Source organism: Phoenix dactylifera, chromosome 17 (assembly GCF_009389715.1).
Source record: "Phoenix dactylifera cultivar Barhee BC4 chromosome 17, palm_55x_up_171113_PBpolish2nd_filt_p, whole genome shotgun sequence".
In the NCBI taxonomy this organism is placed as follows: Eukaryota; Viridiplantae; Streptophyta; class Magnoliopsida; order Arecales; family Arecaceae; genus Phoenix; species Phoenix dactylifera.
This window is the reverse complement of record NC_052408.1, coordinates 14,540,527-14,566,287: the sequence shown is the minus strand read 5'-3', so window position 1 is coordinate 14,566,287 and position 25,761 is coordinate 14,540,527. Positions and strand designations below refer to the sequence as shown.

General features: G+C 38.4%; 2 protein-coding genes across 3 annotated transcripts; one reads left to right on the top strand and one right to left on the bottom strand.

Moving 5' to 3' along the window:
• Nucleotides 1-875: 875 nt before the first annotated feature.
• Nucleotides 876-12,442, bottom strand: LOC103721867 (WD repeat-containing protein PCN-like). Its single transcript, XM_008812236.4, has 11 exons — nt 11,982-12,442; nt 11,754-11,897; nt 8,701-9,010; nt 8,544-8,607; nt 8,185-8,298; nt 7,912-8,074; nt 5,413-5,566; nt 4,702-5,291; nt 4,213-4,394; nt 3,522-3,782; nt 876-1,594 (listed from the first exon to the last, which is right to left on the bottom strand). The coding sequence occupies exons 1-11, from the start codon at nt 12,147-12,149 to the stop codon at nt 1,291-1,293; spliced, it is 2,454 nt and encodes an 817-aa protein (XP_008810458.1). The 5' UTR covers nt 12,150-12,442; the 3' UTR covers nt 876-1,290.
• A 1,832-nt stretch (nt 12,443-14,274) lies between these two features.
• On the top strand, nt 14,275-25,461 carry LOC103721866 (acyl-CoA-binding domain-containing protein 4). 2 transcript variants are annotated; one of them, XM_008812235.4, is made up of 6 exons: nt 14,282-15,274; nt 17,958-18,063; nt 18,173-18,276; nt 20,071-20,162; nt 23,493-23,590; nt 24,809-25,461. In XM_008812235.4, the coding sequence occupies exons 1-6, from the start codon at nt 14,757-14,759 to the stop codon at nt 24,974-24,976; spliced, it is 1,086 nt and encodes a 361-aa protein (XP_008810457.1). In that variant the 5' UTR covers nt 14,282-14,756; the 3' UTR covers nt 24,977-25,461. The 2 variants fall into 2 exon arrangements, with proteins under 2 accessions (XP_038971101.1, XP_008810457.1); XM_039115173.1 differs by lacking the exons at nt 23,493-23,590; nt 24,809-25,461 and adding an exon at nt 20,580-20,690 and having other exon boundaries at nt 14,275-15,274.
• The last annotated feature ends 300 nt before the right edge of the window (nt 25,462-25,761 follow it).

Here is a 25,761-nt window from a genome sequence, read left to right as displayed (position 1 = left end):
TAAGATCACTTTTAATCCGGTTGCGTTTCTTGAAAAAAATAATCCAAAAATATGCCAACATAGCTTGATGAATAACTAATTACTATTCAATACCTCGAACTATCAATTTTGAATACACCATTAAGCATTGTACTTTGGGTGCATTTGGGTCTCGCATGCGTCGGCTAGACTGAGGCCATGAGTTCCGCATCCGTATTAAATCCTATTAAGTGAAGCTGCATGCAGCTCAAGTTGTAGTTGCGAGCCAACCTACCTATTTGGACGCTTGTAATTCAAAATATTAGACTATTTTCTAGACAGTCAAAATAGCCCGAGATGAGTAGCAAACACTCGAGTTGGCATCTTAATTTAGAAGAAAAAAATTTATATTCCATCTCGATCAAAGTCTGGACACCCTATATCATATCATTATCTCCCTCCTCTCCATTGCCTCAACCCTACCTCATCTCCCTTCTCCCCAGCACCAATCTTATCCCTCCTCATCCCATCATCCATAAAGGTTGATTATTGATAGATGGAACGGCTTTTGCTCCATTTCACCTCTTCCACAAGCTTCATCTAGAACACCATCTCCAAATATGTCAGTGCCCCAACGTGGTATTTGCTGCAAAATATTTGATGAAAAATGAATCATAGACGTCTCTCTCAGAATACAAGTGAATATCCTTGCAATTCAACTGCTGCAACTAAGTTGCAATGCAACCTCAACTACAAGTTTCGAACAATCATGAACATCCAAAAAATCCTTAAGCCCATAACCTCACCTCATTTGGTCGCAGTCGCTCAAACTAATCAATTTTTTCTTGTCGCCCTTAAATTGAAAAGCCACTTGATAACAAATACAAATATTCAGACCACTCAAACTAGAGATGCTCTATGGAGCAAGTTTGACTCCAACCCACGGCGCAGAATAAGGATGCACCTTTTCATGTCATGGAACATGAAAACTAAATGAAATTTAAAGCGGACCGCAATAAAAAGAACAAGAATAGATGCAGAAATTGACGGTTCACTCATTTTACAAAAACAAATAGGGGATTACCTTTCTCCCACAAAACAAATACTAAACCTTAGCAGTCATCCGCCTGAAAATGTTTGTAAATATTTTACAGAGCACGCTCTCGATGTTGCCGGTGACCTGAATGGAAAAAAGGGAACCTTAGATCGAGCAGGACGACCTCATTGTTGTGTAAATGGTCGTAAGTATCCAGATAAGTTCCAAATATATGCCTGTGGACGGGAGCATCGTAATTCTGGGCAACCTCCATTCACCGCTTCTGTAGTATCCAGTTAAGTTCCAAATATATGTCTATGGACGGGAGCATCAAAATTTTGGGCAACCTCCATCCACCGCTTCTCTAGTATCAAAACAGAATTTTCCGACGCATGACCAACAAACAAAACAGGGTCTCTAAATGCACAAAAATCAAAATTCTTTTTCTTATTTGGCCTGGGTTCTTGATCAAAATTCTTTCGCTTCCGCTTTGCTCTTGCATTTTTGCTAGAATCATACTTCAATAATATATCTGAACCATTTGGATATTCATCATCATCCTGATCGATTGGCATCCCAAAATCGATTAAGCACATCGCCCTGCATGTATGTTAACGGACAAACTGTGAGCGAACAGTAACAATAGTAGTTCAAATTTGCAGACTCCAACATGGGCTGGATGCCCTTAATCTTGTAACATGCTAATGATTCTTCTGGATACAGAATAGAGACACTACTGCCATTTTCCCTGCATCACTTCGTAGTGCAATGAATAGATTCATGCAATCAGGACTCAATTGGTGTTCGGATTTCACGTAGGGTGCAGTATTTGCAACAATCAGTTGCCAATTGCCATTGTTTCTGAGTTACCATAGAAACAACAAAGTTACTTATAATCTTTTAGTTTACATTGTAACAGGATTGGCACATCAGAAATTTGGCCCTATTTCCTTGTATGTGCTGGTCCACTTCGCTAGAATGCAATATGAGAGCTTTTGGTGGCAAGACCTTGGCACTAGACATTATCTATAATATAAAGGAATTGGATCATGTGATGCCCCTTACGAAGCCTAAAAAGTACGAAGGTTCGCCATCTCAATATTGGACACCGTGCCAATACCATGCTGATGCGGTATCCATATGCTTAGTATGAGATCAGTTTAGCGTACCGACACTGCACCAACATACCAAGACACCTACATGAGATGGTACAGTATGCCTAGTATGGAATGGTATGCACTGGTACAGTGGAACACGCTGAAGACATTCACTTTCACCCCTCTGAGAAATAAAAAGTCTAATCTCTAAAATTAGAGAAAAAAGACAGTTGGCTATAAATCCCTACAAAATGGTTATATGGCTTGGCTGATTGCTATCTTCTGGAGATTCTAAATTGCAGCCAAACACTGTGAGAAACTTTGATTACTGGAACTTGAAAAAAAAAACATGATCTTAACGATGTATAATCATTTTGACATCCAGACTCTTATCTTACCTACAGTATTCAGGCATCTCCCATCCCATGGGAATTGCCACAAATTCCAGTCAAGGCAAAAAAACCTCATGGGTCAACATCTGATCAACTGAACCAACTACGACTAAAACATGCTAAATCACAGCCATTAAGAACTCTCTCTATACAATGCACATGCCAAACTCTAGCCAGCAAATTTGGAAGATAAAGAAATAGCAAATAGACTGCTTCAGTCCAGTATCTAGCAAGAAGCAGCAAGAGACTGAAAGGCTCTTTAGCAAACTAGAGATGGTAAGTGGACAAGATCGGTTCCCTAAGAGACATGAGCTTTTCGAGAGGTCTGTGGTCTTGCAGGTGATTGAATTGAGCAGGATGGTGATGCAGAGAACCTCCTAGTCTTTTTTTTTTTTTCTCTACCTACCTTTTTTCTGTTCCTTTTGTCCTTTGAGAGAGTAATTCTTTTCATTACCATAATGAGAAGTGGTCAGGCTTCGCCTGACTTCATCTTCAAAGCAAAGAAAAGCGACCTTCATTAATGAGGTTCGTAGTAATTAAGATTTACAGATATTCTGACATACCATTGTGCATGTTTCAAATGTGTCCACACCCAAAATATACGCCATATGGCCCCGATACAAAGGCCCAAAGCAAGCAGAAGTGACATGAATTATTGTTCAGAATGCCTAAAGGTGAGCAAACGAAAGCAACATGAAAGATCATTCGGAATACCTAAAGTTGATAGCATGATGGGGTGTGCCAAAGAGAACTTACTTGGCACCTGCCAATTGGAGACATCATAGTGCATAGTGTACGAAACCAAATCAAACCACTTGCACGGGAAAGATAACATGAATACATATATTACAAAACTTAACGAAGGCAGAATATTCCAAAGATTTCTCATTAAGTGATGCATGTCAAATTTTCAATAGTCTTGGCAAACACAACAAAAAACAATCACTAAGGAACTTAAGATAAAATGTGGAAAATATGTATCTCCAGGCAATTAAAGCAAGTGCATGCATTCAAACAGATAACTAAGGCACGTCATACCTTGCACTGTATATAATAACTGAAGTTGAGTGTGAGGAAGGCGGAAAGGAGAGCCCAATAACTTCCCCTGGAAATTCTTGAAATCTTCTAGGAAGATGATAAGTGTGGTACCTTGACCATTCACCTAACTGTTTCGCTTCCACATCAAACACATACACGTGGTTAGAAGATGTTGTGATGACAAGCACATTGCTGTTCCTAGGAGGAAAACCACCAGCAGTAACAGAAGCATCATTCAACCTGGATATGAACCAGTGTTGCCTGCAAACAGAATTGGAACCCATGTCAATCGACCTAGAAAGTCTTTAAAATGTACAGAAGATTAAATTGCAAATTCATAGTCTAGTTGTTTAACATAGCAACAATATCTACCACATGCAAGCCTAAATGTTAATTAGAGAAAGAACAAATGGTATCTATCAGAAAAGCATATGCACACAACAAGAATGAGACAAATTTAACAAGTGATTTCTAACCCATCCAAAGATTGTAGAAGACAAAAGTATATACTGCAGAATCAAGTAATCTGAATAGAATAACTACAATGAATTTGCCTCTGGTGTTCATTCACAATTGCTTCAGCAATAATATTTTTCTTTTGCAGAAATCAAAGTAACTAAATAGTGATGCATGTAACTTTAACTGCAATTGTATATTTTTTTTAAAACCCAATGGTCAACCATCTGCCTACCTATATATCTCCAGATTAAATATATAAATGTCCCCGAGACAACTGATTGCAGCTAACCACTGCCCATCTGAACTTGTAAACATTCTTGTTATGGGAGGTTCACTAGCTGGAAAATTCATATCCTCTACCTTTCGTTGGGGGACAAAGGTGTGCACCAGCTCCGATTTTTTCACATCCACTACCTGTTGTCCCAAAGAAAATGAAACATAATTAAGAACCTAATAAGAATCAGTATACCATACATGAAATGAATGTTGTTATTAACAAGTGCACCAAGTAACAGTGCATGGAAAAATGTAGCCGGCCAACCAGGGCCCATGCACAAATCAAGCTGATTAAAAATGTGGTTAGGACATTAAGATAGCAAAACATCCTCAAGGAACTTGAAAAGATCCAAAATGATGTGAAGTGAACTGCAACATCCAACTGCCAAATGCAGCTAATTATATTCAAGCTAGACTATTAGAGGTATAGCAAAGATGAACTTACATATATTTTTCTATCATGGCCAGCTAGCATCAGGTGTGAGGCATCAACACTGAAAACCATACAGTGTGCATATGGCAATCCCTTAGGTAGCTGTAATTTATCAATAGACCACCTGCTTTTTCCGCCTTTATGCCTCCTTAATTCAAAGAGGCAGGGTTTCACATGATCGGAGTATGCAAAGAGAATTCCAGTGCTGGATATGGTGCTGCATATGATTTTTCGGGATCCCTTGCTTTTAAGGCGAGCCAAAAGTTGTGTTTTTGTACTTCTTCCAACAGACACACTCGGAGACACATTACCATCTACTTTGACAAGGAAAACATCTAACCAGACAGATGACTGAACAAATAACACTGAAGCACCATCTAGAACAGTATCATGTACTATCTTCACTGATGGACGCTGAGGTGCAGGGCAGATATCATGGGGTGAGAATTGGGTGAACTCTTTGGCAGAGTAAGCAAAGAGCTTGGTGTCATCGCCTGCAGAAATGAGCATGGGGACACCTAAATGTGCCCATTTGCGGTAACTAAAATCAACTGGCTTCTCTCGGCAGCGAACCCTAGGCACCTTTTCATCAGGTAATGCATCTGTCAAATAAAACAGTGATGGAGTAGTTCAAACTTCAATGGTTCAAAATGTAATTCATAAACAACTTAAGGAAGAAGTCTAGCAAGACTGGAATTTAGCTAATCGTTCATATGGACCAACCTTCTCTGCAAATAGGCACTGCCATTGTCAAGGCCCTGACATCATGAGTGTGAACTCTTATATATCCCACATACACCCATTTTGTTGTTTGTTCTTTAGGAAGCTCATCATTCCCAGAACCAAGTGTTTCGTTAGAGAGTTTATAGAGAATAACCTGGATATCATTAAGAGTCATTAAAATAATCAAATAAGAAATAATTATAGTAAGGATATTGTTCAAGCCTTCAAGCCTTCAAGGTTTGGTTACATGCGCTCAGTAATATAGCCAGTAAGGTCAACACTCATTTATTGGGGGCCACACTCATGTTGAGAATCAAAATTGGAAGGTATTAGAACTTAATAGATCAAACTTAGATCCATATAACCAATCTTAGACAGATTTTACACAAAGCTTGCCACTTGCTAGATTTTTATTACCTTTTTACAATTGCATATTTAAAATCAAGAATATATGTGGATCATTGATGTAAGCTGATTGATAAATTAACTATGGAGAACTATTTAACCAACAAAAGGCAAAGCTCACATACCAATTTCGCATTACAAGCATGTTCATGTGCTTTAGTAAATTATCCCAAAGATAATTTGTTTGTTGATATGAAATTCTATGTAAACTATATGTCGAATTGTTCTCATAAAGTGAATCTCCCAAAACATGTAAAGTATCAGGTGATATACTTTCGTATTTTAACATACATATATGCATATACACAAATGTACATACATACATACAAACAAAAATTTTTGGTAGGTAGCACACCATGTTAAAATCATGTGAGTGCATGAGACGAGACAGTGTAACATGAACCACCTAGTACAGCAAGAAACAGTTCATATGAATATGAACTAAGCATGCTATTGCTTGTATGGGCATCTGCATCATTGGTAGCATCATATATAAATTATAAAAAAGTACAATTGTAACATATCGAGAAAGTTTTGCTCTGCTGCAATAGCACTATACAACTAACTGGGGAGCACAGCCTAATATATGTACTGGATATGCCATAGACTGTTACGTTTAACAGATTCACACCGTAGATGAGTACATTATATATTTACAACTGCAACTGTACAGGGTCGTATGTTGTTCGAGAAAAAAAACAAGCACTCCACCTCTGGAAAAGGAATCATCAGTTAGAAATTTAGTAGTTTTACCTTTAGTTTTCAAGACATGCAATTACTACACAAAAAGCTTAAGCAATCAACCACGTCAAACCAATAAGTCTATTTCTATTTGGGATGCCTACTAGCATCTATCCATCCTTATCTTAATAGTTACAAGATAGCAAACTTTATCATACAAAGGTTTCTCCTGCCTACATAATTGAATGAGACCAATTTTTTGTTTCTATCAAATCGACATCAAATAAACTCCACTTAAAGTGTATCCATTTCTCACCTCTTCCAACATTTTCCACCATATATTCAAATTCGGCATCAAATGATTCTTCTTATTAGTTAGTGACAATATCATCACCAAACAACATAAGCTGCACTACCTATTCCTAATTTTTAGGACTGTGAATTGGCTGGACTAGCTCTAGCATGCATTTTTTTTAGTATCAAATCTATAATGTAGGCTCATTCTCAACACATTACTCAGCAGCTTTGGGTTTTGACAGGATTTGTTTCAAACAGACATGAATTTTACAGAACTACATTTTTGAACTGTTTTGTTTTGATGAGATCAGAGTGCGTCAGTTTTATGCAAATCTGATTGACACATAAATTCATAACATTAACATGTTGGGCTATGATCTGGTTCTGCCCAACCAGCTTACAGCTCTCAAATGATTTTACGTATGAATAGTGCACAGAAGTATGAATTTAGAGATATGCTGTGGCGTAGACCTTCTGCAACTTGAAATCTAACTCACCAACCTGCCCTAGTCATCTGTCATTGCACCTTCATTCGTATCCTTAGCAATTTAAATAAACCCATTGTACATGCCTTTTCTCTTTAATTCCCACCAAATAATCTATCATGGACAGCTGTTATATACATCCGTAGCAGAAACAAATGCACATTATATTAATCATCTTTCTTAAAATTTACGCATATAATAATTTTCGTTGCTTAAGATCTATCAATTTTCTAAGCAAGGAATAGCTTACACGAGTACAGTTCCTATCTTAAGGCCAAAAACCTGATACTTGGATATTGTTTCAACTTTCTAAGATTTTTCCTATCAGTTTCTTTCATAACTTCATATCGTGGTTCTTTTGTTTCTATCATGCTAGTTACTACTACCATCTAGAAAACTTTTATTCTTAGAAATTGGTGCATTTTTATTATTTCATTTAACACTAACCACGCCAAAGGCCAAGATTAATCAACAAAGAATCATAAAAAAAGAGGCACAAGCTATAGAATGCAAATACCTAACAAATATGCATGCATTGTAGAAGAAACACTAGTTATATATCCACTTCAGTACTAGAGCATTTTCATATAACAAGGCATTTAGTGGTATGTAGTAGTAGAAAAAAAAGTACCTGCCCATCTGAACCAGCAGAAAACACTCTGTTGTGACTAGGAACAGTGACTAGAGCATTCACATCACCCTTATGATATGTGTGAGCTTGCAAAAGAGTTCCATGACGACTATCCCAAAACTGAACACTTCCAGTACTATCTCCACTAACAAGGGTCCCACACCTAAATAAGAGTTTCAAAGGGGATTAATTCAACTAGAATAAGAGATTTGAAAGATGAATGTTACAAGAACCAAGATTCTGCATAATATATTGATTTTAATTGGCTTCTACCTTAGGAACAGCAATGACCAAACACAAAGTTCTGGTCCACTACCCAAGCCACCAAGCCCAACTGTGATGCGATAAGCCTCACGAAAAGATATAGCATTCCAACATCTTATTAAACTGCAAATAGTCATAAATAAGCAAAATGCATTAATAATAAAGAGCATTTTTAATGAGAGTACCCAGACACACACAGAGACAGGGAAGGGAGATGGGGGGGGGGGGGGGGAGGAGAGAGTTCCAGCTTAACCAACTCCATGATCCATGCATCAGCAGAAGGATGATGCAAATGCTTGAAAATTTTGAAAGTCAGGCAAGCTTGAAAATTCAGGATCATCAATTTGTTAACAATTAGTCAAACATACCCATCACTACTCCCAAAAGATATTAACTTTGCATCATGGCTCCATGCAACACTCAAAATGCGCCCTGTAAGTAAAACACAATTATCAAATTTTTGGCGCAGGAAAGCTTAAAAGGAAAAAAGGGGGGGGGGTGTGGGAATAGGTATATGAGTCTAACCGCTAACTCTAGGAAAAGATCTGTAATAAGTCAATCCATCTGTATCTGATGCACTATACAAGCGAACACAACCATCATCACAGGCAATGGCTAAGCGCTGATTGTTGCTTCCAGTAGGTACAGCATGAGGTTCATCAGAGTCATCATCATCATCATCATCACTTCGACTAGATTCAGAATCACTGTGAGCACCATGATTTGTATAACCATTGGCTATAAGCCCTGACTCATTCTTTTCTGAATGCACTATATCATCTGAAGGTTCAATGGCCATCTGCCAAATAGATACACCAACAGAATCTAGTACAACCTACAGAATTCACAGGGTAAAGGTCATTCAGAGTATCATAAAGGCGTATAAAAAATGACCGCTAATGGTAGATCTTTTTAGGCTATCATGGTATAAGAACTATTAAAAAAATAATAATGGTAAGAAGAAGAATAGACCGAACAAAATTGTGGTTAGTTTTCTTTTTTTATTTTTACTTTGACTGTTTCCTTTCTTTTAATTGTTATTGATGTGCCATTTCCTATTTCAGAAGAAAGTAAATATAGCAACCATGCTTGTTATTTGACTAGCAAGGTATGGTCATGACATTATGCTAGGTTGCAATGTGGAAGAAGAAAATGGTCTTTCTTCAAGAATGACATATTTAATTTTAATTCAATTTATAAGTATCATGAGGAACCGCATTAAAGCATAAAACCACATTTTGTGCACCCTTATTACAAAATCCTGGTGGTTTATCATGAGAAATCGTGTTAACAACATCCCATTGCAATACCACTCCAAGGTTTCAAGACACAAGAAAAGAGACGTGATAACAGATAAGGAAAATGGCAATTTGTTGGAATCTTGTGGAGAGAGAGGGAGAGAAGGAGAAGTTAGAAAGAAAGAATATTTAGGTCTTCAAAACAAAAGGGAATTTTTACCTATTACCAGTGTCACCTGGACACTGGAAAAATAACGATTTTTGCCATGTACCCACATGGACACAACATGACACTATGACGTGTGGGAAACGCCATGGACATGGCTCTTTGTTTCTCTCTATTGCGCAGAGCAAAAAAGCATAAAAGATGAATGAGAGAGATAGCATGGAGGGGAAAGGGGGAGGGAGGGAGAGTAGAGGTGAGGCTACGGCTCTATACACCTTTTTCCTCTCCACCTCTAGGGATTCTACACTTCTTCCATGATCCCATAGTCTTGATACTGAAATTTTTGAAGTAGGTGGGACACCAACTAAATCCAGCAATCAGCAAATGATTCCTCCTCTCAGGCAAGCTAGGGTTGGGGGTTCTGATTAAGCTTGTGTTTCATAGGGGATTGGGAGTAAGCCAGGGCTTTGTTGGGTTTTGAAGGTGAGATAGAGACTGAGAAATAAAAGACAACGGAATAGAGAGGTGAGGTGCTGTGATCGGATGGGTAGAGGCACCCCAAACTCTCCACGGTGGGTCTGCTGCCAAGTCACATTGAGTGGTTTAAAAAGTGTAAATGTTTTAACTAATATAGACTCAAATGAAGCTAAAGCCCAAAACTAGTAATTCCTCTATAGCTCAAACACTTTGAAGCCCAATAAATAATTATATAATCAAGATATTTCAAATAAATTCAGATACATAAGATATATATGCATATTATTAAATGTCCTGATGTCCAACTTTTTTAAGATTGCAGTGATGGATACTTCAAGATATTGGACACTTGACACCCATGTCCCATGTCTAGGCAACATTGCCCATTACCATGGTGATACAAGGAAAGCGCATCAAGGTGAAAGGAAATAGAGAACAATAAAGAGATGCAGAGAAAGGATAAAACTTCAGTAGGTTTCTCACATGAGAACCAATCAAATTGCAGGATTCAAGCCATTGTAGAGCATGTCAAGCAAGCTAGTGCCACGTCTTAAAAGTAGTAGTATTGACAGCAGACCAATGATTTTCCCCATATCCACTCTCAAACATTCATCAGTTCCTAACCTCTCACAACCACAACCACATGACCATGGTATTATGCTCCGAACTTAAAACCCCTGTTGCAAATTAAAGGGTAATTTCAAAGTACGGTGATGAGATTCACCACATTGTCCACGGTGCAATGTATAGGAAAGCTTGTCTTTCTGTATAAGCAACATCAGCAAGAACCTCAGACTGATGCTGCAGTACTCAAAAGATTTGAATTAGAATATCTCTCAATCCCATAAAGCACATTATTTCCATGTATATCCAATCCCCCCCTCCCTTTCTAAGCAAGTTGTCCAATCAGGTTTCTTCCCAAGATAGTTACCCACATGAAAACTGAGATCTTTAAAAGCATGGCTGCTTGTAAATTTCAAAGGCCTAAGAATGCCTGGTAGCCCCCGTATAGTGCAAAAGAGAATGTTTGCCCATCGTAACCTAGTTCCCTACTTCACAACTAAGATGAAGAGGACTTGAGGATAAATGTGGAATGAGAATATTGAGGCAAGATTTAACCAATATGCATGTGTGCAAAATGTAATGTTTTTGCAAATCAGTTAAGTTCATATCAAATTCAATTAGCTGCCCAACCAGTAAATTAGGTAACTACTTGCACTACTCCATATCATTGAAGCTCCTCAAGAAAAATGCTGCAGACTAAACTAAGCAGAAACTATGGCAATTCTTTTGAAAAACAACCTTCAAAACTTTGTCACTTAGATGAATTATGACTACAATCAGAACTTTTCATTCTCATTGTCGAAATTTGCAAACTGCCTACTGGAACTGTGCTGTAAATAATGCTTCCGAAGGCAAGTAATATATACTGATGGATATGGTCAAAGTAATTCCTTAGGTTTCTCTGGTTGTTACTTTATGCATAATGTAACAGCATTTAGATCGTCGATAGTAAGTATATTTGCATGAGAAATTGGTGGTAAATAAAACAAAGCATTCCTAACCAATTTACAAAACCAGTGAATACTAAACTATCTCACCAGTTAGGACCCTTGAATTGTAGTCATGTCATGTGAAAAAAAAATAATTTTGACATGAGAAAAAAGCATGAACCCTCTACAAAGAAGAGATATAACCTTCTGTTGCAAACCGAAGAGATCCCATTCTGAGATTGACCCATCTATGCTCGATGACAACAAACGGCCTGGGCCTTCACTCTTCGAACTGGGGCGGCACCAGACCAATGAAGAAACTCTGGAGGTAGGGTCCCCTTGGATTGTCTGCAGGCCAAAAAAGATTAAATCTTTATACAAAAAACCAAAAACATCGGACCATAAATCAAGAAGGAAGCATCAAAAACATACGAGCTGGCAATGCCATCCAACGGAGCCAGGAGAAACGAGCCAAATCTCGAGAGAGCCGTCCTCCCGCGCGGCCGCGACCTGCGAGCCGTCGGCGCTGGTGGCGAGCGCCACCACCGCCGAGGGCTTCCACTCCACCGAGCAGTCCCTACAGAGCTGCAGCTTCTCCATCAATAACGGAGAAGGAAGAACAGGGGCTGGGTTTAGGGAATAGGAGAGAAGAGCCTCGAAACCCTCGGAGACGTCTAAAAATCGTTCGGTTCCTCCTAGGTTTGGAGTTCATTCATGGACGAAGAGGAGGAAACCCTTTCCTTCAATCGATCGATCGAAGTATTCGAAGGAAGCGGGGTTTAAGGAGAAGGGAGCTGGGGAGGGGGCGAGAGGGAAGCGGAGAAAGAGCGGGCGGCGCCCTCGCCGTTCGGGGTTTTTGAAGGTTCTTGGGGGAGAGCCTTAGGGCGAAGTTATTCCCAGCGGAAATGGGAATCCCATTGCGACGGCCAACGAGTCCGAATCCGGGTCGGATCCGGTTGGAATTCATCTCCAACTCAACCAAACAGGAGTTCGGTGACCCAAACCGATATTATCTTGTGACCAAAATTTGAACAGAAACCAGCCTTGTGTACATATATATTAATATACATATTTGGGGTTTCTTGATTTACAGTTATAAATTCCTAACCTAGGTATTTTTTGTGCAAGGTGGTAACTTGTTTCAAGAAAAGCCATGCGGATGGTAAGTTGGTGCCAATGTGTGAGATTGTGTCATAGGTGTGAAAATTTAGAGGTTAATATGTGTCTCAAAGTTATGCAATAAATTTGTCTGGGATAATACGCTATCATGATGCCAAAAAGAAGCAAGAAGTGATGTTTTTCGTGTTAAACTTGTACAATGGAAGAGACGGCGACTCCAAAAGCATCAGTTGGATATGATTTTAGTGGACCTAGAACAAATTACACTACTCATATGGGGTCTATGTTTATGTGGAAACATTAATGCAATCATATCAAATCGCATGGCCTAGTAAATTTTTGACAAATGAACTTAGACAACATTAACTGACAGACCAGGGCAATCACCACCATTGATCCAAGTAAGTATGATCTCCATTCTCCCATTGGTTGTGCAATAGTAGAACTAGTTATTTCAAGCAGTGTTAAACGTAACTGCTCGCTCTTTATATTGGTTACATCTTATATATAGCTACTCAATGTTTTGGTTGCTCCTTTGAAAGCCAAGGAAACTACATATGTAGTTCATCATGATATCTTGGAATAAATAAGGGGCTACAGATATGCTATTGCTCTTCTTTTAAGCTGCGCAGAAGCATATCTTATAGCATAGACAATGATCTTTTCAATCCTGGGGAAGAACTTATCTTCCGTACTTAACATGAGGCTTTAAAACCAGTTCGTTCCTCGAGTGAACAACCTTCCACAAAATTTCACTTAGCTGATGTGATGTTACTCACGGATTCCTTTAAATTGGTCTCATGAAGCACGCCATACATCGGAGTGACTTTTTTGAACTATTTTTCCGAGTGAGCAGCATCGACGTGATTGTGCTTGAAACAATTCTTGCTATCTTGCATGTGGTAATTAAATAGAGAAATTGGATCTTTCTATCATATGATTGAAAAAGATATCTATAAGCTATGTAGGAGTGACTTTTTTGAACTATTTTTCCGAGTGAGTAGCATCGACGTGATTATGCTTGATACAATTCTTGCTATCTTGCATGTGATAATTAAATAGAGAAATTGGATCTTTCTATCATATGATTGAAAAAGATATCTATAAGCTATGTAGATTAATGACAACCAATGAAAGGCAAGACATTCATAAAACCAATGGCAAGGAAGCACCTGAAAATCTCCATCCATTTTCTTCTCATGCATTAATGCATAGGCAGCGGGCAATAGTATCAGTGACAACATGGCACCATTCCTCATGATACCTCATACAATAGCTGACCTAATGCTCTTCTTATAGAAATCGACTTGCTACAAGTCATGTTTAGAGGGGGTCGAGGATTCTAAAATTACGCACAATTCTAAAATTTTAACCAAAAAAATAAAAAAAATATAATTTTGATAAATAAAATGGTTGTGTAATAATTCAAAATCTAATTTAAAATAGCTAGCCGAAAAATATTATTTTAATTTTTTAATATAAATAATTGATATGGGGCTAAATATACGTGCCAATCCTAATAAATTCGTACTTATCGGGCAATGAATGCGAACTGAATACATGCCCCCATGGTCAGACATCTCGATCCAGCGACTCCGTCTCCGCATGGCCATTTGACCCCCCAACGTTCCTTTTGCTTTCTACAAGGCTGGCGTCCAATCCAATAAAGTTTGGATGGAGGGGATCCGGATCCATCAAATATAGCCTAATGCCGAATCCTTTAATATTCTCCACCCCATGAAACCCGCTTCCAAAAGTTGCCGGCCTCTTTCGGCGTCTCATCATCGCCAAATTTCCGGTCTTTGGGAGAACCTCTATGACTTTCTAGGCTTCCATCTACCCTTTCCCTCTACCCCTAGGGTTATATGACCTCTAGGGTTTTGATCCATTTTCTTTTTATCTAGGATTTTCCCGATCGATTGTTGGATTGCTGAATTCGCCATTTCCACGTTCTTCTCCGTTGAGAAATACCCTGATTTTGGAGGATTTTAGGCTTCACATCTTTTGGCCGGTGCCTAAAGTTGGATTCTTTTATAACTTTTCGTATAGTTTAGTGCCGGGTTTTCCTCTCTCGAGTTGGGCTTGGCCATGGGGGATTGGCAAGAGCTCGGCCAGGCCGTGTTCATCGGCCTCATCTTCTCCTTCCTCGTCGCCAAGCTTATCTCCACCGTCATCTCCTTCCGAGAAGAGAACCTCAAGGTTGTCCGCGAAGGGGACATCTCTGCCGGATCCCAGGAGATCGAACCCGACATCAAGAGCAAAGCCGAGGTCCAGCTTTCTTCTGTCAAAGCAGAATCCGGTAAGAATGGCAGATCTAGCGTCGGCGAGGAAGGCGCTGGGGCTGCCGAGAAGGAGGGGTTGCTGAAAGGAGAGAGCTTTTTGGGAGACGATGATGATAGTGACTGGGAGGGGATCGAGAGCACGGAGCTGGATGAGGCGTTCAGTGCGGCGACTGCTTTTGTGGCTGCAACTGCTGCTGACCGGGCGTCGGCCAAGGTCTCAAGCGACGTACAGCTGCAGCTTTACGGGCTCTATAAGATCGCCACCGAGGGGCCCTGCACTGCACCTCAACCCTCAGCTCTCAAGATCACAGCTCGGGCCAAGTGGTATGTCTCTGAGACTGCTATTATTCAATTGATTAGTGAGCATTTTGAACTTTTTAATTGATCATGAAATGGTTTGGTTATTTGGTTCTGTTCGTTGGTTGGCGAAGTTGGTTAAATTTTGGTTTATAATACTTAAACATTGTTGATGCATGGATTATGTATAAAACGGTGAATTTAGACAATGTAAATTATAGAATGTTGTAATAGCTTTCCTGAAAATTAGGCTAGAGGAAATCAGATGAAGTTAAAGACTTGTAAGGGTACACCGTTAAATCAATGTCGATTGAAATATAACATAGACGAAGATTTTGCAGAAATATCTTCTTTAAACAAAAGATTGCCTCATCTCCCCATGTCGCAATACTCTGTAAAATCAATTTCCATTGAAATATAACATAGACAAAGGTTTTGCATAAATATCTTCTTTAAACGAAAGATTGCCTCATCTCCACATGTCGCAAAATCTCATCTATTTTCGCTCTTCGTCTATTTTTCCTCTTCATCTAGGTTCTCTTGCTTTTGCTGGTCATGTTCAAGAGGTCTAGTAACTTCAGTCCCACTAATATCACCAGTTAAAATACATGGATATTTTGGTCATTAATATTGATATGTTCCCCTTTTTTCAATTAATATAAGCAAGCCTCAGTATTTTTGAAATTTTGCAAAAATATCGAGGACAATGAAATTTTAATTGTTGCCTTGTTGTGAATTTCACATTATTTTTCTACTTGAGGTGATTCCAGACTTATCTTTGTTTTAGCTAATCTGATTTTGATCATATTCAGAATGTCTTTGACTTGATTTCTATTTAAAATATTGGTTTTTTGTTAAATTGTCAACAGAATATGGCCATTCTTATACCATACTCTTCAACTCCAAAACTTGCCTAAAGTCTGTCAGAAATGCATACTTAAGTATGACCAAAGTGATTGGTGCAACTCTTCAATGTTTATTACATAATAGTTCATCAAAAGTCCTGGAGAAGGTTGGCTTCATAAGCTGCTGATAAACTGTGCAACAGACTCTCCACATACATGCATACACATATATCCGCACAAGGACACAAACAACCACATATAAATACACATATATGGTCAATACCCAAGGTGGCCTATCCTTTTTCAGTCTATTAGGTTTGTCTTTCTTATGTTGTTCTCTTATTTCGTCATCATTGCCTCAAATCCTGTTTCAGGATTAGTTTTAGGAATATTAAGTTGGATCATGGTCGTTCTTCAGGGCTATGAACGTTCCCACTGTGGTACTAAGTAACATTGGAAACTTAAGTTGTTTCTTCTTCCGTGTGTTCGCTGGAGTCCTAAGTTAGATCTGTTCTTAAATGTAGAATTAAATTTGACACGTGGAAATCAATCTATTATAAAAAAATGTACATCTGCTGGTGTTTATTTATATATTTGGTAACCTTGGTTGGAAGTTAGCAAGTAACGTTTAATGGAAAAGGAGTGAGGTTCTGGATACCAAAGTGACGTGCTTTTCCAGGCTTCTTACTAAGTTGACTGAGCAGTCACAGCTGCCACTGATTTGTAAGCAAATGCATGTTGGATACTGTATCTTGATGGTAAAACATGTGTCTAAAACAGAATGCTATGCTGAGCACCCAAGATGTTGCATCCACTATAATGCATAATATTTACAACGTTGGCCAAGGTACGCCATACCGGTCTGAACCGGTGGTATGGGACATATCGCATTGTACCAGTTTGGTATCGGTACCCAGTACGGATGATGTACTGACACTCAGTACGCAAAAAAAATTCTATACCGTACTGTACCGATACTATGCTAGTGTGGCACCGGTATAGAATCCATTACCGAGACTGCGAACCTTGATGTATAGCTTTCTGTACGGCTTGGTACGCTCCAAATCGTCCCGTTTGGGACAGTTCCGCCGATCATGGTCAAAGGAGACTGATCCAAATTTCTATTGGTATTGATAAATTATGCAATATTTTTTTACGCAAGAGGATACTCCAATATACCAACTTTGATGACTTCATTTTATTAAATTAAATGCTCTACTTTTTATTACATTTAATCAAATTTAGATTTCTATCCTCCGTTACCATGTAGATGCATGCACTATGTCTATATCTTGCTGCGAAACATGGTCCAGAATATTTTTGGACTCTTTATACAAAAATACAAAGTTATATGCCATATAGTGACCATTAAAGACAGATTGTCTGATCACTTTTTTCTTTTTCTTTTCCTTTTTTTGGGTGTGTGGAGGGTTTGAATGACCCTTGGAGACCTGTTATTCTCACTTATGGGATTCATTACAGTGCAGTCCTTGTGAAAAATTTCACTTCGATACAGGTCCAGTGTGAGGGTGAGGAACTTTCTAACTTCCTTGAAATGCCTGTGTAATAGATTATTTATTTATGCTACCTAATTGTTTCTGTTTTGTCATATTCAACTTTCTCTTGGAGTTTTTCTGCTTAGATGACAATAATGCTTCTCATGGAAAATAGGCTGCATGATTTTACTCGAATGTCGCTGAGTCTGTCTTTTTGATTAGACCTATTATTTGAAATTTAAATTCTACTTTTCTTTGTATTATGTCCATGTTGAATGTGAAAAGGAAAAGGCTCTTTTTATTCTGTGTTCTTCGCTTTCTTCAGCATTTGATTGATACAAAACATCAATTTTTGGTGAAATGTGCAAGGAATGCATGGCAGAAATTGGGTTCTATGGATCCAGAAGATGCTATGCAGAAGTACATTACAATTGTGAGTGAGTTATATCCTTCTTGGGCGGATGGTTCTGCAACTGTGAGTTCTTAAACTTCTAATTTCGTTCACATTGTTCTTTTTCTCGCTACAAAATTATCGGCAACCTAATACTTATCTTTTCCCCTAACCAATTTGACATGATTATTAGAAAAAGAAAGATGAAGGTATTGCTGCTTCTAGTTCATCTGCACAAGGAACAATGGGGCCAGTTTTCAGCAGTTTTGTTCATGAGGAAGAGTCAGAGACTGATCTGTAAGGTTCTTACTAACTGCTAAAATTTTTCCCCGGGTATTTATTTGAGTATCTGAGAATGGTGTTACTTGTTACTCTGTTACTATCCCTCCTAACACTTGTTTCACGAGTGAGTTGAGTTTCTTCATGGTAACTGTATTACTCCATTGAGACTAGATGCATTCTTACAGCTTGTTTCTTCTATAGTCAGGATAAGATACTGCCTTTGGCTACATTGTTTTTTTTTCTTTTTTTTGGTTAAACAATGTAAAGACATTTTTTTTCAGGTTTAAGTAGTTAGTTTATGTTTCAATCATCTTCCTCTTGGGTAATTTAGGCAGTCATTTAGGTTTATATTTTTCCATTGGTTGCCCCCTTTGGACCAAACTTCCTAAGCATATCCAATATGTGGATCGGCTGCTTTTGTATACCTAGGTGGTTAGGCCGATTGGGCTTGTTTATCTTTCAGGTTGGTCACATATTAGGCAGGGAAGATGGGTGTGTAAGGCTTGTCAAGCAGATTGATCGTAATTCTTATTGTTTTCTTATGGGTGCGTAAGCATCTCGACTAGAAGTTATAAATTGATCTATCTTTTTAATTAGTAGTTTATTTCCAACTTTGAATCAATTATTTATCGACTGTTGCTTTTTGCATTTACGTAAATCATCGATCATGTATTTATTTTGCTTATTGATTCATATTATTGTGTACTTTGGAAGGAAAATTTTGTAATTTAACTTCTCAATGCATCATGTTACACTAGTATAGGTTCTCAAATTGGTGCCTAAATGTTTCTTTATTTACCTTTTATGTCTTTTAGCCTCTTTTTATTTACTTTTAATTTTCTAGTTATTTTATAAGTTCATACTTTACTATTCCTTTCTAGTATAATCTGCATATGCATTAGCCTAACCATCTGCCATATGCCTTCATTGTGATCTGTTGGCTGCGAGCATACTGTTAATTGCCTTTTATTAGTGGCTGCTTGAGCTTATACTATTACTAATAAGATAGAGTCGTCTCCAAAAACTAGCTTTTTCTAGATGTCATAGCAGAATCTCTTGCAAAAAGTTGCCTTGCCACTATTTCAGTAGCCAGTTTCAATTCTTTCATGGTTGACCTTAGGTTGATGGCCAGTCCTTCAGCCTTGTCAACTTTATGCTCCATTGCAATTTTGTAGGTGGGGGTCCATGATGGTGATGCAAGGATTTGTATTGCTATTCATCAAACGAAACAAAATCCTTCCTGGTAACTTTTGAGATGATAATGTAAAATGGGTTTATGTAACAGGCTCAAGGTAATCTAGTGTAAATTTTTGCACTTTCCACTTTTATCCATCTTGGTTGATTCTAGGCCTGCAACTATTGTAATTTTTTAACATCAAATATCCTCATAATGGGAATGAAAAAACTTGTATGATCTGCTTGCCAATAGATTCTAGCACACGATGTCTGGGAAGAAAACTCACGGAAGCTCCACATTCTGCAGGCTAGTTGTTGATGACAGTATAAAATTTGATGGTTATGTAAGTACTGCTGTTATAGGTGGAACAAATTAAAATTCCAATTATTAGGATGCTTAGATGCATGTTTGTGTATTAATGACTTGCGTCGTGCAAACAGAAGTGAGAACAACCTTAAGGATCCAGAACTGTTGCTCTGTGTAGGGTTTAGACATCTTTGTGTAGTTGTTGTGAGTACCTCTCTAGCATTAACAAGTTGTCACATTGTCGGAATACTCTTATCAAAACTTTGATAACTGAAATTCAACTGAAAATACTCATATTTAGAATTCTTATGTTGGTTTATTCGCAGAAAGCTAGACGCCATACATGTTTCTGCAAGAGAAGGTGAAGCTGATGACATTCTCAAGCATATAGAGAATGATGTTTCAGTGAACTTGAGAGGTTTGTGATGTTGAGATCATCTCTTTAAGTGATAGCACAGTTATCTTCTATAATTTATGCTTTGCTGCAGCCACTTGTTTCTTGGTTAGAATTGTTAAACCAGCAGAAATTGAGTATGTTAGGATTTGAAATTAAGTATTTCTATTGATTGCTGGATCTTCGTGCTCTCAATGACTTTTTTAGTGTTATCATTCCTTTCAGTCTTTGGTTTTATCTTGTTTTCTGATTGTTCGAAGAACCACCTTCTTTAGATCACGGACATGAAAGGTCATAGAGTTTCCATTTCAATAACCATAGCAATTTGGGCTGTCATGATGCCTCATAATATTAGAGCTTGCATTTATAACTGTTGAATATCCTCTAGTGGATACTTGAGCTTTAGTATGTATTGATATGATTAAGGTTTTAATCCTATAGGATGGGGGTGTCCCAGTTTCTCCATGGACTAGGAAGCCTCATTGTTCCGCCTCATCTTTGTTGCAGTCTTGGTCATGTGTCCTGTAGGTACCCTCTGTCTCTTTCCCCTTGTTTTCTTTCCTTTCATATTCTTTCTTTCTTTTCTTCCTTTTTCCTCCCTTTTTCTTGCCTTCCTTTCTTTTCTTTTGCTTCTTGGTTTTTCTTATCCCTTTCTTTGTTCTTTCCTTTCTTTCCTTTTTCTTCGTCATCTCTGTTTGTCATCTTTTCTTCCTTTCTTTCTTTCCTTTTTTCTTCTTCTTTCCCTGTATGAATGAGTTTCGGAGTACCAACCCCGTCCCAGTCCTATTTTCTCACAAGAATGAAGCAGCACAACTAGGAGGCCCCCTGTCCCAATTAAAATTCAATAACTCATAATATTGCTTAATAAGTAAATGAGCTAGCTAAAAATTGGATTCTCTCCTATAATACAACTAAACGATGTATCATACATTATTCTTAGCAAATTTATTTTAATTTGTCCTACACTTTCATATTATTCTTCTTAAATAATAACATACAAAAATAATCCGAAATAGAAAAGACGTCCGAGAGAAACAGGTTAACGCGCAGCTTCATTTATCGACTAGAATCATTGCTGCTTGCTATCAGTTAGGAAGTAATTAAGACATGTGTTTATTTTCTTTGAACTTCAAAATTATCAAACATCAACACGAAACGCGATAGCGAAAGTAATCATTGCTGTTTTGCCCCGGAACGGCAATGGACGGATGGGTACCAGATGAGATTAATGCGGGCGCACCAGAGATTTCATAAGCGCCAGGGAGCCGGAGATCTTCTCTTGACCCAAGGAGTCATTGATGGTAAATCGTCACAATAAATGCTTGTCATCGTTGCGTGGATGAGAGCAGAACGCCTGCCGGAGATTTCATATGCGCCAGGGAGCTGGAGACCTTCTCTTGACCATGAACATGATATACTCCATCTAGATCAAGGTCTGTCGAACCGGATAGGGTTTTGTACTGGTTGATGACCAGTTCGTTATGGAATGGGTTCATACTGTTTTGTTTGGGGATGTACCGAAAATTAAGGAGGGAGGAGAGGAAGAGATGGAGATAGGGAGAAGGAAAGAGGAGGGGGGAGAGGGGGGAGGCTTATTGGCAAAGGCTTCATGGCGTCGAATTGGCATAAGAAGAAAGGGGGCCACCGGTGGTGGAGATTGCAGGAAAATTGGGCCGGAGGAGGCTTGCTCGGCATGGCCTGGAGGGAAGTAGTGGACGAGGGATCCGACTACGGGGAGCTTAGCAACATGGATGGCACAAGCTTGCTAGACCTGGAGATCAATTGACGGCAGCTCAGTGGAAGCATTGGTCACTATTAAGGTTACGGTTTCTAGAGCTTGAGATCTTGGAAAGAAGAGATTGAGGGTTAGGATTTCAATCGCTCTCTTTCTCTCATCCTCGGTGATTAGGATTTCCATTCAAGGCTAGGGTTTTCAGGGGACTGGAGATGGATGAGTATTGTGTTTTATGGCATGCCGATTGAGTAGAGGAGGAGATGTCGATGCAAAAGAGGAAGGCCATCGCCTATGCGTGCAGCTGCAGATCCTGAGTGAGGGAAGAGGGAGAGCGAAGGAGAGAGCCTCAAAGGCTCTTGAATTGTCGAACCGTGGGGTTGGGAGGGTTATTATAACCGAACTAGAACAGAGCGCTGAACCGTTCCAACTTGGCATCGGTTTGGTACAAGCCGAATTGCCCAGTTTAGCTCCATTCGGCATTCATGGAAAAAGAAGCGGCTCTTCCCATGACTCCATCACCATTGGTTCTATTTAGTATGATGGTAAATCAGCGTATCAGGATGTCCATCTTAGATCTTATTTTGGTTCAATATGTGCACCTACGATATTCGCCTTTGGATTTTGTCTTGATAGGTGTATCATTCTATATTTTCCCAAAAGGACATTCATTCATTTCTTTCTTCCCTATTGACCACCACAACTGAAAAGACGTGGCAAATCAAGACCCATAAAGGAGAAGGGCCAGTGGTGGGCATTTGGGAAAGTCGGGCTGATCGAGTATCTTCATTCAAGCGATGGCACAGAAGAAGAACGAAAAGAAGTGAGAGGCTAGGGGGTAGGGAAAACAGTTGAGTCAATCAGGCTCGACGGCTCGACGGCTCGACGACCGGGAGAAGCAAAACAATATCTGGATTTGGCCGTAAAAGATGCAATGCTATGGATACCATGATCGATCACCATCGAGAAAGAAGAACTTTTCTAAATGACTTCGGGTCAACGAGGCCTTCAAGCATCCGAAATACGCTGTGGTTGTAAATAACATAGCGTTCTCGATAGAAAATACTAGATATGTCAAAGTGTGTATTTCTGCCTATGCTAATTACAATATCAAAATGCTGGCAAAGTGCTCTGTCTTGTACAGACAATTTAAATATAACTTGCTGCTAATTTATTTCAACCAGTTTCCACTTGCGCCTAAGGCATGTATTGTATGCTCAATTTTTAAGGTCCTCCACCTTAATATCTCAAAATTTATGCCTTTGTTTGCTTTTTGTGTATGTTTATTCCAGTAGCAACATGTTTCTATCCCCAATTAATTATCTAATTTCTGGCAGTGGTATAATAAAATGCATCACCTAAATTTTGTAGGTGCCTTGTCTCTTGATTGTGAGCACTAGTAAGTATTCAAAACTTGCATTGTATATGCTTGCAAGCATCATATCCAAATCTTACATTGACCTTGTTATCATATACAATTTTTAAGAGCTAAAAGAATCTCAAACTCTGTTCCCAAATATAAAATGCCATGTACTGATGTCGAAGCAAAATATTACTTTTCCTGCTTAGAATTTAGTGATCAGTTTTAATTCTTCACATACTCTGTTTTGTGGTGGTTGCAGATAGTGAAGGGCGGACTCCATTGCATTGGGCTGTAGATCGTGGCCATATTCGTGTTGTAGAGATTCTTCTCAACAAGAATGCAGATGTGAATGCTAAGGTATATGCATAACCTCTTAATTTTAGAATTCAAGAAGGTCAAAAGTTCATTTGTGTCTGCCCTGTTTATATCTGTAGCACTACTTCTTGCCTGGATCAAATTGTGGCATCTTGCATCCATCACTCAAGGTTCCATAAAAATGTCTTCTGTCAGATTATTCTGACATATCTGGCACATATAAATGCCAAGGGATAGATGACCTGGCTAAATGGGTACCTATAGTTGCTGAAAGACATGCTAGGAAAACTTGTGATGTCATTTAGTTTGGCTATCTTTCCCATGATGGCTATATATTTCTCTTGGACCTCTAAGCTGTTTGGTTTTTCGGAACAAATCAAGTGCTATAAATGCTCATACATATGCATGTGCTGTTCTGCTGAATTTCATGGTTTAAGTATGTTGGCCACCATATTTTAAGCTTCAAGCAATTAGTTAAAGACAATATGATATACTTTTGAAAAAGTAAATCTTAGATGCTGTCAGATAAGTTCGACTCGAGCAGGGATCGGTTTTGTGGATATGTATAATCATGCATCACCTTGTACAATGCATACTAGCCAAGCCAACATACCAAAAGTGTGGTGTTGGTAAGGTCTTGATACGATCCATGTTATATGATAAAAGTAGGGAAGAGATTGATATTTTGATCCGTGATGTATATTTCTTGCTTATCAAAGAATGAGCAGATTCATGGCATTGCTTTATAGCAAGTGTGTTTTAGTTTGAATACTAGCACAAAACAAGCTATATAATATAAATAACAACTTTGGTCCAAATGCTGTTGCGTAGTATCAGCAAATTTATATGCGATTCCGGACTGGAACATGTAGCTTTTCTGGAGGATAACGTAAATCATGTAACAGGGGATCGATCTCTGGCAGCATGCATGAAAGCTATTTGTTTTCTGGGTGTTGTGTTCTAAGAGAATTTTAGAATCATGACTGCACAAACAAAAAAAATTGCCATGACAAATGCCAAATGGAGTGCACGAATCATCTTTTTTATGCATAATATTTTCTTTCCTCCATTATTCTCCGTGTGGTGGCCTTTCCAGCATCTCCATGTCCAAAGGCTAATTATTTGATATTATCAATAATTTCTAGTTCATGAGGTAGTCAGTTTGATAACAGATTTTCATTTGTATTTTACCGTCAATTTTCAATCTTCATTTAATTCAAGCTTGGTGAAATGATTTGATTCTTATTGTGCTATGTGTAGGATAATGAAGGTCAGACCTCACTGCATTACGCTGCTGTTTGTGAGAGAGAAGAGATTGCTCATTTGCTTGTCAAACATCATGCAGATCCCACCTTGAAGGATCATGATGGCAATTCACCTCTTGATCTTGGTGGATTGCGATGGGCTTTTATGACCCTTGCTAACTAAATCACCCTCGCCTTCTTACTTTGCATTGCTCCCTTCCCCTCACAAAGCAGTACTGAAAATTTTTCAAGTTTTTATCTTGTATATGTATCTGCCTGATATTATAAGTTATGAAGTATGCTTTGAATCTCCAAAGAGGTTTATGCGAGAATGATCGTGAGAAGCTCAGGTCTTGATGGCTAGACCATGAAAATTGCTAGCCTGTGTTCCACACGAGACTCTCTGTTTTTTTCTGAACAAAAGGTCTTGATGGCTAGACCATGAAAAACAGTTGTGACCTGTGTTTTTTTTTTTTCAGTCCTGGAGGAAGCGGGATGCCTCCTTTTATTTTTTCTTTTTCTTTTTGTTTTTTTTTATAAAAGCAGCGGGAAGGCATGGAGCTATAAATTGATGGCCTATCCCACTCCAAACTCTTCAGAAACGCATCGAGGAGGCGGGAGAAGGGAGGCCTGTCCATGAAATATTATTATATTTCAAAAATTATTATATTGACCTTTTACGGACTGCCTGTTGTAGTGCATTTTATTTTAGTATCAAACCAGTGTATAATCCATGTGATGTATAGGATATAGATTTTCTCCTTTCTGCAATATAGAAGTATAAAAATAGTAATTTTTTTGTTAAAATATTTTGTACGTATATTCTTATAAATATTTCAAATTATGGGTTTACCTCATAAATTTACTATTTGTATGTAAATTTTTATAAATTATTTTTTTTTCATATATATATATACACATATATCCATATAAATATATGAAATTTCATGTATATACTTGTAAATTTAC

Excerpts from the sequence above, each read along its gene's own strand:
- LOC103721867 (XM_008812236.4), bottom strand. The coding sequence starts at position 12,149 with ATGGAGAAGCTGCAGCTCTGTAGGGACTGCTCGGTGGAGTGGAAGCCC. Across the intron at positions 8,299-8,543 it reads TCTTTTGGGAGTAGTGATGG|TTTAATAAGATGTTGGAATG; the intron begins GTATGTTTGACT and ends GACTATTTGCAG. Across the intron at positions 1,595-3,521 it reads GTTATTATATACAGTGCAAG|GGCGATGTGCTTAATCGATT; the intron begins GTATGACGTGCC and ends ACATACATGCAG.
- LOC103721866 (XM_008812235.4), top strand. The coding sequence starts at position 14,757 with ATGGGGGATTGGCAAGAGCTCGGCCAGGCCGTGTTCATCGGCCTCATC. Across the intron at positions 15,275-17,957 it reads ATCACAGCTCGGGCCAAGTG|GAATGCATGGCAGAAATTGG; the intron begins GTATGTCTCTGA and ends GAAATGTGCAAG. Across the intron at positions 18,277-20,070 it reads GAAGAGTCAGAGACTGATCT|AAAGCTAGACGCCATACATG; the intron begins GTAAGGTTCTTA and ends GTTTATTCGCAG.